This window comes from Poeciliopsis prolifica, unplaced genomic scaffold, assembly GCF_027474105.1.
Source record: "Poeciliopsis prolifica strain line A6 unplaced genomic scaffold, Auburn_PproV2 SCAFFOLD094, whole genome shotgun sequence".
Lineage (NCBI taxonomy): Eukaryota > Metazoa > Chordata > Actinopteri > Cyprinodontiformes > Poeciliidae > Poeciliopsis > Poeciliopsis prolifica.
In genome coordinates this window covers 764,831-778,395 of record NW_026562469.1, presented here as the reverse complement: position 1 = coordinate 778,395, position 13,565 = coordinate 764,831, and the positions used below count along the sequence as shown (strand labels likewise).

General features: G+C 46.8%; 1 protein-coding gene across 1 annotated transcript; it reads left to right on the top strand.

The window, feature by feature from the left end:
• Positions 1-872: 872 nt before the first annotated feature.
• txlnba (taxilin beta a) lies at positions 873-12,214 on the top strand. The gene is given in 13 exon segments (XM_055023001.1): positions 873-1,132; positions 2,075-2,237; positions 2,347-2,411; positions 3,051-3,144; positions 3,210-3,295; positions 3,298-3,359; positions 3,946-4,140; positions 4,690-4,809; positions 5,249-5,323; positions 10,052-10,144; positions 10,236-10,331; positions 11,005-11,121; positions 11,123-12,214. Coding segments are annotated over 13 exon segments (2,076 nt in total). The 5' UTR covers positions 873-1,086; the 3' UTR covers positions 11,987-12,214.
• Positions 12,215-13,565: the final 1,351 nt, after the last annotated feature.

The window sequence follows — 13,565 nt, the reverse complement described above, 5'->3', positions numbered from 1 at the left end:
AGTTGATGTTACTCAATATGGTAGTAATAGCCAGCAGGCTAACAGTAGCATTTACTATAAATTTGTATTTTTGTTCATTTTGATTTAAAAATTAAATCTAACCAACTGAATGGAGTACGTCAGTTTTAGTTACATGTCAGCGGTAGCTAACATGAAGTCATTTTAGCTAATTCTTGACATTTCCAAAACATTAATTTCCATGGAAATGTTTGAAGATGTTTAGGTTTTGAGCTCAAACTCAAGGCCAGCAGAACCGAACTCAGCTTTGGGTCAATGTACAAACACTTGCTAAGGTACATATTGGTTTTTATTGCCCCTCAAAAATGAAAATCTTTTCATTATTTCTCACTAATTTAATTTCTCGTCCTGTTGTTGGAATAATCCAGTAATTTGCTCCAGTGAAGTCAGTTTCCCATCATGCTCTCTGTTTCTGTTCGCCTTTTCACCTTTTTCTGTTGGCAGATCAGAACCTGGAAGCTTCATCTGCTGACGTTTAATTCCCAGCTGCACAGAGACAGCGCCCCCCGGTGGCCCTGAGGTGAGACAGCGACCCCTGTGGCCCTGAGGTGAGACAGCGCCCCCCAGTGGCCCTGAGGTGAGACAGCGCCCCCCAGTGGCCCTGAGGTGAGACAGCGCCCCCCAGTGGCCCTGAGGTGAGACAGCGCCCCCCTGAGGCCCTGAGGTGAGACAGCGCCCCCCTGAGGCCCTGAGGTGAGACAGCGCCCCCCAGTGGCCCTCAGCGGGTCTCTTCAGGTTATTTTGGGGATCAGCTGTTGCTCTTCTCATCAGCAGGACCCTCCTCTTCCTCCTCTGACCTTCCTCTGCCTGCAGAGCTTCACCTCCTCTCCTTCGCCACCCGGATCCTGGTAAGACTTTCTAAACTCTAAATGTTCGTTCAGTTTTGATCCTGTTTTGTTTTTCACATTTGGAGAGTTTTTATAAAATCAGCTTCATCATCACTTTGTTTATCTGAGTTTCCTCCTGCAGATCTGATCTGTTTCTGTTTCACCAAACTGGATTTTATTCGCTGTTTCCGGCTGACTTTAAGCCTACAAATATTCCTGTTGTGTATTTAAATCTCCAAATATGTTTCAAGATGTTTTAAAGTTTCAGCTGGGAACATTATCATCAGGTAAACAAGTTATTTACAAAGTTACTCTGTCAACATGTTGAACTCCTGCAGGAAACGCTGTGATTGGTGGTTTAACAGAAGTGTGGGTGGGACCAAAACATCTATGACCCCAGATTGGGGGTCAAGGCTGAGGTCAGGGGTCGAGTTGGGGTGGGGGTGCTTGGATCTGAACAATATGAAGCAGATAAAGAGAAAAAAGTCAAATTCTCAGCAGGAGATCTGAGCGTTCCTCCGACACCGAACCTGCTGCCGGCAGGGCGCCATATTAGGAAACCCTGAGAATAGACCACAAGGCAGCAGGTGTGTGTGTGTGTGTGTGTATGTGTGTGTGGTGTATGTGTGTGTGTATGTGTTGTGTGTGTGTGTGTGTGTGTGTATGTGTGTGTGTGTGTATGTGTGTGGTGTATGTGTGTGTGTGTGTGAGTGTGTGTGTGTGTGTGTGTGTATGTGTGTGTGTGTGTGTGTGTGTGTGTGTGTGTATGTGTGTGTGTGTGTGTGTATGTGTGTGTGGTGTATGTGTGTGTGTGTGTGTGTGAGTGTGTGTGTGTGTGTATGTGTGTGTGTGGTGTGTGTGTGAGTGTGTGTGTGTGTGTGTGTGTGTATGTGTGTATGTGTGTGTGTGTGTGTGTGTGTGTGTATGTGTGTGAGTGTATGTGTGTGTGTGTGTGTGTGTGTGTGTCACTGCTAATTTTAAACCTGACAGATAAAATAAGGAGGGCAGCTGTCAGAGCTGAAAAACAGCAGCTGGAGATGAAGCAGAAATTAGATTTGACATGAGCAGCAAAACAATAAGATATTAAAAATAAGACGACGATGAAATGGTAAGGGAAGATAAAAGTAGGAAGATTAAAACGATATAAAATGAGAATAAGAAATGATAAAACCTAAACAGTAAGACTGTAAAAAAAAACAATGCAAGAGAGAATAAAATATGTTTTCTAGTGTCTGAGATGGAGACGTCAGTGGAAGCAGCCGAGCTGTTGGCGCCATCGCCCCTGGAAACCGGCAATTTGGACACAGACTCTGCCTCCTCTGCGACCTTTGACCCTATGGAGGAGTTCAGCCGGCGGCTGCAGGACATCCTGAGGACCTACGGCTCGGCCAAACGGCCTCCTGGACAAACCGGTGGGTCAGGCGCCCGCCGCCGCCCGCCGCCGCCGCCCGCCGCCGCCCGCCGCCGGCGTTCAGTCATAATGTTTGTGATGTTTGGTCCGACAGGTTGCTACGGACAACGAGATGGAAAAGACCTCAGAGGAGGTCAAAGGTGACATGGAGACCGGTGAGGCAGCCTGAGCTTTTCCTGAAGGAAAATGAAACGTAGAAAAACAGACGAGTAAATTTACAGCAAAGACTTTGAAATCTAGAAAACTTGGAAAGCCAAAATTTTCTAATTTACAGATGAATCTCAAAATTTCAAAATTTTTACAAGAAGATTTTTGACTTTTGAAACTGAAATTTTTACATTTGTTGTAAAAATTTCTTTTCTGGTTTTTTTCTAGCAAATTTCCATCTTAGATCAATCACATAATTTACTTTTTTTTTCATGCAAATTTTTAGAAATCTAAAGATTATAAGTCTTTGGTGCAAAAGCTGATTGAAATCGATTTATTCTCTGCATCTTTGAGTTTGTTAAAGCTGAGATGAAGCTGAACACGAAAACCATTCAGACTAGATCACAACCGATCAAAACTGTCAGATGATTTATGACCTGCGATAATAACTCAGAAATAATTCACATTAGGATGTATTTTATTTCTTTCCTACTTACGGAAAGTTTCTGTTTTTTGTGCCTTTCAATCCTGAAGGAAAAGATATAAAACTTCAGATAATTCAACGCAAAAGCAAAACTCCCCATGCCCCCTCGGGGCTCCTGTGACATGAATCTAAAAACCTTTGGTTGTTTCACATGAACCTGCAGACGTGTCCCTCATCCGGCAGCGCCTGAGCGGCCTGCCGTCCGCAGAGGCCCGACTGGAGGAACTGGTGCAGCAGTTCGCCGAACTGGTGAGAACGTTTCCGCTCTGCCGGTGAGACTCCGGCTGGCGTCAGCAGCTTAACAGCGGCTGTGTGTCAGCAGGCGGCGCTGGTGGCGCGACGAGCAGCAGAAGAAGAGCGCGCTGCAGCAGAAACTCTGCCACCTGCTGGAGGACCGGCGCTGCAGCATGGCGCGCGCAGCCAGCTGGAGGCGCTGTGCAGGGACCTGCAGGCACACTACGGCGCGCTGCGGGTAGGACCGGCTCAGCAACCAGAACCACCCAGAACCAGCTGATCTATCACATCCAGACTAAATGTGTGTGCAGGTTTGCTTTCCAGCAGCTGTGAGCAGACCTGCGCTAATAACAAAGCTAATTATTAGCTTAACCCTTTAGCGTTTTTGTTAACTCCTAAATGAGTTTTAAGAAATTAAAAACTTATAGGAACATAATGAAGTGAAGAAGCTGTAAACATAAATGCAATATCTAAGGGCTTTATAGAAATTTGTTTTAGGTCAGATATCACTGAATATTTTAGTGCCATTTAAACTTCAGTTCAATGTATTTATAGTTTTATTGATTCTTGAATATAAAACCTGGATATAGTTTTTGTTGCAGATGTTTTTTAATGTAAATATGATATAAAGTCCCACAGCATATAGAAGTTATTTCTCTCCAGAGTCACATTAGAGTTAGCTGAGCTAATGTTTGTGTTTTGTTGTTAGCGTTAGCTAGCTGGTTAGTTAGCAGACAGTGGAGCCAAGAGGCTCAGGTGATGTAAAGAGAAGTGATGGGAGTACACAGCCCTGAGGAACTCCTCACCAGGCGTTTCTCCTGCAGGAGGAGACACTGCGGCGCTGCAGGGAGGATGAGGAGAAGCGGAGCGACATCACCAACCACTTCCAGGAGACCCTGGAGGAGATCCAGGCTCAGATCGAGCTGCACAGCGGCCGCAACGACAAGCTGCGGCAGGAGAACGCCAACCTGACCGACAAGCTGGAGAGCCTCATGAGCCAGTATGAGCGGCGGGAGGAGGTGAGAGGGCGGCGGGAAACATCAGGGCCTTCATGCAGGACAATGACTCCAGATCTTTCTCCGGCTTCACGCTGCTGCTTCGAAATGTGAATTTATTTCAGTTAACAAAAGGAAAAATGTAACTGCACCTTCTGATCCAGGGTTGTTCAACTGTGGCCCAGGGGCCATTTGTGGCCCTGAGTCTGAGTTTGTTTGGCCCCCCCACTGCAGTTCAAGAACGACATGAGTTTGACCCATCCATTATTTGGTTAACTTCTCATTTTTAAATTACTGACGTCATTTTCTCATAACTGAAAGTTTTTGTCTTTTCTTTCCAAACTTTTATAAAAAGCTTTTTTTTACAGAAAGCCAAACTTTACTGCAACCAAATCAGCTTCTATTAAATTTACTGAATTTTGCTCAATATAAAAGAAAGTGACCCAAATTTATTTCCTTCCCCACTAAAGGTCAGGCTCCTTTACTTGTTTGGTTTTAGTTTTCTTTCTTTGGACTCCCTGTCGTAAACCCGCAGTGTTTCCAGAGCTAACAGACTCTTCTGCCGTCCTGCAGAGTTTGGAGAAGATCAACAAACATCACGACCTGCAGCACAAACTGACGGAGGCCAAACTGCAGCAGGCCAACGCACTGCTGGCCGAGGCTGAAGACAAACACAAACGGGAAAAAGAATATGTGAGTGATGATGGTGGTGATGATGATGATGGTGATGATGGTGGTGGTGATGATGGTGATGATGATGGTGATGATGATGGTGATGATGATGATGATGGTTAGCTTCAAACTAAACTGTTAGCTTCCTAATTAAGTATTTGGTTGGAAACTGTGACTTTTATCAATGGGTGAATATAATGGTGAAAATTACCTTCATGTTTTTTTCTGACAGACAAATGAAATCATTGGTGTTAATTTTTATCTGTGTAATTTTACATTTGGTAGATTTATTTGAAACATCTGCAGGATCCAGATTGGAATCATTGCAATGAATCAAAGTAAATTCATGCTTCCTGTCATGTTGCATGTATTCATGCTGACTGCAGATGATTATATGGTCTAATGTGTTTCCATATGTGCAGCAGACTGTGACTGAGTGACTGTGTCTCTGTTGCCGTAGTTGCTTAGAGAAGCTATTGACAAAACAAAGAAATGCTTCGCTATGAAGGAGCAGGAGCTGGCCATGAAGAAGAAGGTAAAGACCGTCTGTAACCGCGTCTGTTTCTGTTCCCTCTGACCAGTTACTGGTTCAGGCCGCTGAGTGGAAACTGCAGGCTAAGACTCTCAGAGAGCAGGCGACTGTCATGCAGGCACAGGTGAATATTCACGGCCAGAACACCTGGACAGGTAGCACTCTGCAGAACATCTGGACAGGTAGTAAGCTGCAGAACACCAGGACAGGTAGCACTCTGCATAACACCTGGACAGGTAGCACTCTGTAGAACACATCTGGACAGGTAGCACTCTGTAGAACATCTGGACAGGTAGCACTCTGTAGAACACCTGGACAGGTAGCACTCTGCATAACACCTGGACAGGTAGCACTCTGGAGAACATCTGGACAGGTAGCACTCTGGAGAACATCTGGACAGGTAGCAATCTGCAGAACATCTGGACAGGTAGCACTCTGGAGAACATCTGGACAGGTAGCAATCTGCAGAACATCTGGACAGGTAGCACTCTGTAGAACATCTGGACAGGTAGCAATCTGGAGAACATCTGGACAGGTAGCACTCTGCAGAACACCTGGACAGGTAGCACGTTGCAGACACCTGGACAGGTAGTAAGCTGCAGAACACCTGGACAGGTAGCACTCTGGAGAACATCTGGACAGGTAGTAAGCTGTAGAACATCTGGACAGGTAGCACTCTGTAGAACACCTGGACAGGTAGCACGTTGCAGAACACCTGGACAGGTAGCACGTTGCAGAACACCTGGACAGGTAGCACTCTGCAGAACACCTGGACAGGTAGCAAGCTGCAGAACACCTGGACAGGTAGCACTCTGCAGAACACCTGGACAGGTAGCACTCTGCAGAACACCTGGACAGGTAGCACGTTGGAGAACACCTGGACAGGTAGCACTCTGCAGAACACCTGGACAGGTAGCACTCTGCAGAACACCTGGACAGGTAGCACGCTGCAGAACACCTGGACAGGTAGCACTCTGCAGAACATCTGACAGGTAGTAAGCTGCAGAACACTGGACAGGTAGCACTCTGGAGAACATCTGGACAGGTAGTAAGCTGCAGACATCTGGACAGGTAGCACTCTGCAGAACATCTGGACAGGTAGCACTCTGTAGAACACCTGGACAGGTAGCACTCTGCAGAACACCTGACAGGTATCACGTTGCAGAACACCTGGACAGGTAGTAAGCTGCAACACCTGGACAGGTAGCACTCTGCAGAACATCTGGACAGGTAGTAAGCTGCAGAACACCTGGACAGGTAGCACTCTGGAGAACATCTGGACAGGTAGTAAGCTGCAGAACATCTGGACAGGTAGCACTCTGTAGAACACCTGGACAGGTAGCACTCTGTAGAACACCTGGACAGGTAGCACGATGCAGAACACCTGGACAGGTAGTAAGCTGCAGAACACCTGACAGGTTACACTCTGCAGAACATCTGGACAGGTAGCACTCTGCAGAAACAAGGCACTCTGCAGAACATCTGGACAGGTAGCACTCTGCAGAACATCTGGACAGGTAGCACGTTGCAGAACACCTGGACAGGTAGTAAGCTGCAGAACACCTGGACAGGTAGCATTCTGCAGAACATCTGGACAGGTAGTAAGCTGCAGAACATCTGGACAGGTAGCACTCTGTAGAACACCTGGACAGGTAGCACTCTGTAGAACACCTGGACAGGTAGCACGATGCAGAACACCTGGACAGGTAGTAAGCTGCAGAACACCTGGACAGGTAGCACTCTGCAGACACCTGGACAGGTAGCACTCTGCAGAACATCTGGACAGGTAGCAAGCTGCAGAACACCTGGACATGTAGCAATCTGCAGAACATCTGGACAGGTAGCACTCTGCAGAACATCTGGACAGGTAGCACTCTGTAGAACACCTGGACAGGTAGCACTCTGGAGAACATCTGGACAGGTAGCACTCTGCAGAACATCTGGACAGGTAGCACTCTGTAGAACACCTGGACAGGTAGCACTCTGTAGAACACCTGGACAGGTAGCACTCTGCAGAACACCTGGACAGGTAGCACTCTGGAGAACATCTGGACAGGTAGCAACCTGCAGAACACCTGGACAGGTGGCACGTTGCAGAACACCTGGACAGGTAGTAAGCTGCAGAACACCTGGGCAGGTAGCAATCTGCAGAACATCTGGACAGGTAGCACTCTGCAGAACATCTGGACAGGTAGCACTCTGTAGAACACCTGGACAGGTAGCACTCTGCAGAACACCTGGACAGGTATCACGTTGCAGAACACCTGGACAGGTAGTAAGCTGCAGAACACCTGGACAGGTAGCACTCTGCAGAACATCTGGACAGGTAGTAAGCTGCAGAACACCTGGACAGGTAGCACTCTGGAGAACATCTGGACAGGTAGTAAGCTGCAGAACATCTGGACAGGTAGCACTCTGTAGAACACCTGGACAGGTAGCACTCTGTAGAACACCTGGACAGGTAGCACGATGCAGAACACCTGGACAGGTAGTAAGCTGCAGAACACCTGGACAGGTAGCACTCTGCAGAACATCTGGACAGGTAGCACTCTGCAGAACATCTGGACAGGTAGCACTCTGCAGAACATCTGGACAGGTAGCACTCTGCAGAACATCTGGACAGGTAGCACTCTGTAGAACACCTGGACAGGTAGCACTCTGCAGAACACCTGGACAGGTAGCACGTTGCAGAACACCTGGACAGGTAGTAAGCTGCAGAACACCTGGACAGGTAGCATTCTGCAGAACATCTGGACAGGTAGTAAGCTGCAGAACACCTGGACAGGTAGCACTCTGCAGAACATCTGGACAGGTAGCACTCTGCAGAACATCTGGACAGGTAGCACTCTGCAGAACATCTGGACAGGTAGCACTCTGCAGAACATCTGGACAGGTAGCACTCTGTAGAACACCTGGACAGGTAGCACTCTGCAGAACATCTGGACAGGTAGCACTCTGCAGAACATCTGGACAGGTAGCACTCTGCAGAACATCTGGACAGGTAGCACTCTGTAGAACACCTGGACAGGTAGCACTCTGCAGAACACCTGGACAGGTAGCACGATGCAGAACACCTGGACAGGTAGTAAGCTGCAGAACACCTGGACAGGTAGCACTCTGCAGAACATCTGGACAGGTAGCACTCTGCAGAACATCTGGACAGGTAGCACTCTGCAGAACATCTGGACAGGTAGCACTCTGCAGAACATCTGGACAGGTAGCACTCTGCAGAACATCTGGACAGGTAGCACTCTGCAGAACACCTGGACAGGTAGCACTCTGTAGAACACCTGGACAGGTAGCACTCTGCAGAACACCTGGACAGGTAGCACGTTGCAGAACACCTGGACAGGTAGTAAGCTGCAGAACACCTGGACAGGTAGCACTCTGGAGAACATCTGGACAGGTAGTAAGCTGCAGAACACCTGGACAGGTAGCACTCTGGAGAACATCTGGACAGGTAGTAAGCTGCAGAACATCTGGACAGGTAGCACTCTGTAGAACACCTGGACAGGTAGCACTCTGTAGAACACCTGGACAGGTAGCACGATGCAGAACACCTGGACAGGTAGTAAGCTGCAGAACACCTGGACAGGTAGCACTCTGCAGAACACCTGGACAGGTAGCACTCTGCAGAACATCTGGACAGGTAGCAAGCTGCAGAACACCTGGACATGTAGCAATCTGCAGAACATCTGGACAGGTAGCACTCTGCAGAACATCTGGACAGGTAGCAAGCTGCAGAACACCTGGACAGGTAGCACTCTGTAGAACACCTGGACAGGTAGCACTCTGCAGAACACCTGGACAGGTAGCACTCTGGAGAACATCTGGACAGGTAGCAAGCTGCAGAACACCTGGACAGGTAGCACTCTGTAGAACACCTGGACAGGTAGCACTCTGCAGAACACCTGGACAGGTAGGAAGCTGCAGAACACCTGGACAGGTAGCACGTTGCAGATCCATGAGCCGCTGCAGGTTCTCGTCACCTGAGGCAGAGTCTCTACCCTCCACTGGGTTCTGATCCAACAACAGAAGTTAAAATATCATCTTTCATTACAACAATGAAGGCATATTCACCTGGGAATAAAACTGCAGTCTAAAAAAGTCTAAAAAAAAACAAGAATAATAGGGTAATAATTATGTGAGAATAAAGTTGTAATTTACCAGAATAAATTTGTGATAATATAAGAATAGTTGTATGACAATTACATGGAAATAATCCAAGAAGTTGTAATTATGTGACAATAAAGTCATTTTGATTTGAGAATAAAGTCATAAAATATGAGATTATTGGCATCAATAAGTATTTATACTATTGTAATAAAATTGTGCAACAATAGTCATACTATTACCAGAAAAAAGTCATGTGTTTTTCAGAATAAAGGCCTAAGAATCCAAGAGTAAATTTATAACAATATGAGAAACAATGTAAAAAATATGACAATAAACTCTGAATAAAGTTATATGACATGGAAGTGGAAATAAAATGACAATGAAGTCACAATAATACAAGAATTAAGTTGTAATATTCATAACAGAACAAGGTTGAAATATTACCAGAGTATATAATATTACTAGAATAAAATCATATTAGTTTGGTGATGAAGTTGTAATAATGTTGCAGAGCAGCAATTGGACAAGATGTGGAAAATCTTCTGAGTTCAAATTGTCGCCTGCAGCGCCCCCTGCTGGCCATGTTTACGTCTTTTTCTCCTCGTTCGTTCGCAGCTGGCGCTCTACGCTCAGAAGTTTGACGAGTTTCAGGCAACGCTGGCCAAGAGCAATGAGATCTATGTCCGCTTCAAACGGGAGATGGACAACGTGAGCGGCTTCCAGATCCATTCAAATCTGCTCACAGTCCTCTAGTCAGAGTCATAATAACAGCAATAAAGCTGAATTTTTCTGTTTCTAGATGACTGAGAAGATGAAGAAGGTGGAGAAGGAGGCAAACCTTTGGAAGACCAGGTTTGAGAACTGCAACAAGACGCTGATCGACATGATTGAGGAGGTAAGCTGTATTAAATCAGAACCAAAATGCTGAGAAGTCGACGTAATGTTCTGTGGATACTTTGGATCGACTTCTGAATTCCCTCCAGGAAAAGAAGGAAATCATCTCCCAGGACTCAGAGTCCCTGGTCTAAATAACGCCAGCAGGTTTTGTTCAGCATCTGCTCAGGTTTCACCCTGATGTCGCCTCAGAGTCTGAGCCCCACGTTGGGCAGCCGTTCAGGCCGGAATGGCAGATTTTATTTAATGAGCTGAATATAGAGATCCAGTCACAAAACCCTTGTTATAGAGTAGTGAGTGAGTTTGAGTTCATCTTTTCACTCATCAGCTACTTCCTTCTTCACCGATGGAAACAGAAATGCAGAGGCATCAGATTTCAGTGGTTGGAGAATTTTTTCTTTGTCTCAGGCTAAAAACCACGAGGTGTTTCTCCCGCTAGCGCTGGACACACACGTACACATTCACCTCCCCATCCGAGCCGCACGTTTGGGGCAAACGGACCAGAGTTGGGTTAAAGCGGACCGAACTGGGCTGCTGTGAATGCAGCATTGAAGGTCCTCATTGTGGACGTCTCGGCCAGTTAAATCGTCTCCACTTATCTCAGAGGCTGGAACCTCAGCATCGGTTTGCATCCATTAGCCTAACTCTCCATTGAGTTTCTTCTTCTTCTGCAGAGAACAGAGAAAGGCAGAGAGTACGACCTGTTTGTCCTGAAGATCCAGAAGCTGGAGAAGCTCTGCCGTGCTCTGCAGGAGGAGAGGAAGGGACTCTACGACAAGATCCGAGAAGTCCCGCCAGTCCAGCGCCGGCCTCTCGTCCAAATTAGCCGACTTCACAGAGAACGGCGGAGTTCCTGAAGACGCTGCCATGCCGGACCTGGAGGGGCTCCAGGAGCTCCAGGAGGACGACCCGGTTCTAACGCAGAACATCGCCCGGCTGCGGCAGGAGCAAGCCAAGCTGCAGGAGTTCGCCGCCGCCCTGCTGGCCACGCCGGGTGATAGCGAGGAGCAGGACGAGAAAAAGGAGCTGGGCGACGAAGATGATGTCATCGTCTCCGCCATTGCTCAGTTCCAAACCAGAACCGACATCAAGGAAGGTCCGGCTTCAGCGGCTGGTCAGGCAGAAGGGAGAGAAGAGAAGGCTGAAGACCCACATGTGGTTCTGCTGAAGGATCCAGAACCGCAGGCAACTGGGTCAGAACCAACCGACCTGGTGGCGCCTCCAGAGGTGGAGCAGAGTCCAACACAAGTCAGAGAGGATGTCCAACAATCAGCAACCTCAGAACCAGGCTGGGCGGATCCAGAACCAGGCAGGGCGGATCCAGAACCAGGCAGGGCGGATCCAGAACCAGGCAGGGCGGATCCAGAACCAGGCTGGGCGGATCCAGAACCAGGCAGGGCGGATCCAGAACCAGGCAGGGCGGATCCAGAACCAGGCAGGGCGGATCCAGAACCAAAAGCTTTAGAGATTGAATGTCTGAAGGAGACCAGTTTGGTGAAACCAGTCCTCCCAGTGGAAGAGGTTCTGGTCCAGCAGTTACCCAATGGGTCAGAACCAGGAGAGTCCAGTAAACCGTCTGATGGGTCAACCAAAGCAGCTGGCGGGAAGCAAATCCCCAAGAAGAAGAAGAAGAAGAACAGCAAGAGCACCAGCTGAACCTCCAGCTGTGTGTGTGTGTGTCTGTGTGTGTGTGTGTCTGTGCATGTGTGTGTGTGTGCGTGTGTGTGTGTGCGTGTGTGTGTCTGTGCGTGTGTGTGTCTGTGTGTGTGTGTGACCAGTGTGTGTGACCAGCGGGAGGAAATGTCTCTAAAGCAAGAAATGAATCTAAAGCAAGAGTTGGAATCTATGGCAACCACAATCAATAAAGGGATTTTTTTAAACAAATTTGATGTTTTCTGTCTTTGCTGCCTGAAAATTATGACCTTTGATGTGAGTTTGCTCAACACACAATCCTCACGGAGGATCAAATGAAGATCTGAAGCTAAATATTGATTTTGTTAGCTAAATACTTAGCCAGCTAATTAAAACAAAGCAGTGTCTCAATCATAAAGCTTTTTGTGCAAAGAAATTATACTTTAACACATTTGAGTTTCCCTGCCAAGATTTGGTGGAACACTTATAAAAGCAATGTTCAAAAAATCACTGGAACATTTCTGAAGAAGTTTAAGCAGGGCCTACCAAAGTGTTTGCATCGAGCCCAGTTAGCATCAATGCTAAGCTTAGCTAACGTACTCAATAGCATGTGGAGTATCATTGCTATGTTAAGGTGGACTTACTCCATTCTGCATGCTAAAATTAAACTAAAATTAGCCATGAGGCTAAGGTTAGCTTAAATGCTACTAGTAGCATGTGTGTTATCAGCATGTTGACTTACATTGATTTACTCCAGAATGATAAACATAAATCAATCAAAATTGGTAAAATGTTTATTTTAGGATTTGATTTCTTTCTCCTCTTGGAACAAACAACCAGCAACAATCGACTCCTGGACCCAAAACATCCAAACTGGAACGGAAACGGGGACTGACGTCTGATCAAGTCTCGAGATCATGGGCCAATCGTGACGTCACAGTGTAACCGGGTTCTGCTTCACGCCGCTGTACCAGGCCGACCCAAGTAACCCCTCGACTCTGCGTTGTGTAGATGTTTTAATGAAGACCAGGAGTTCTGGGTGAACAGGCAGTTTATTTCCTGAATGAGAACAGATCGGGTTGGAATCAATGCAACGGCTCAGCTTCCCTCAGCACACTACAACAGAGCGTCATGTTGACTTTAACTTAGCACAGAAAGTGTTTTACAAAATATTAACAAAACTAAAAGTGCAAAATTGATGCCAGGCACACAAATCATAAATAGTAGTTGCACACTATTGATGTAAGTTATTAAGAATCATACTTTATGTGTTTCTAACACTTTTCCGTGCTGAGGAATGAAACTCACCTCTATTGCAGCTTCCATAGACTGGCACTGATTACAGCAGCATATAACCAGCCACACAGAGAGGAGGCGCTATTTCCCCTTGCACTGATAATATATAAAGCAAGTGGGATTCTTCAACATAAACTCTGTTACAACAGCAGCAGGCTGCGCTTTGACGTCACAATCTGTTCAGCAAGGCCACCGGATATGACGTAGTAATGAGAACTGGCTGGTTAATAAAGAGCTGCTTTATTTATTCAGTGGTCCGTCAAACAATGTTCAGTCAAATGCAAAAATACATTTTGTTCCATAATTC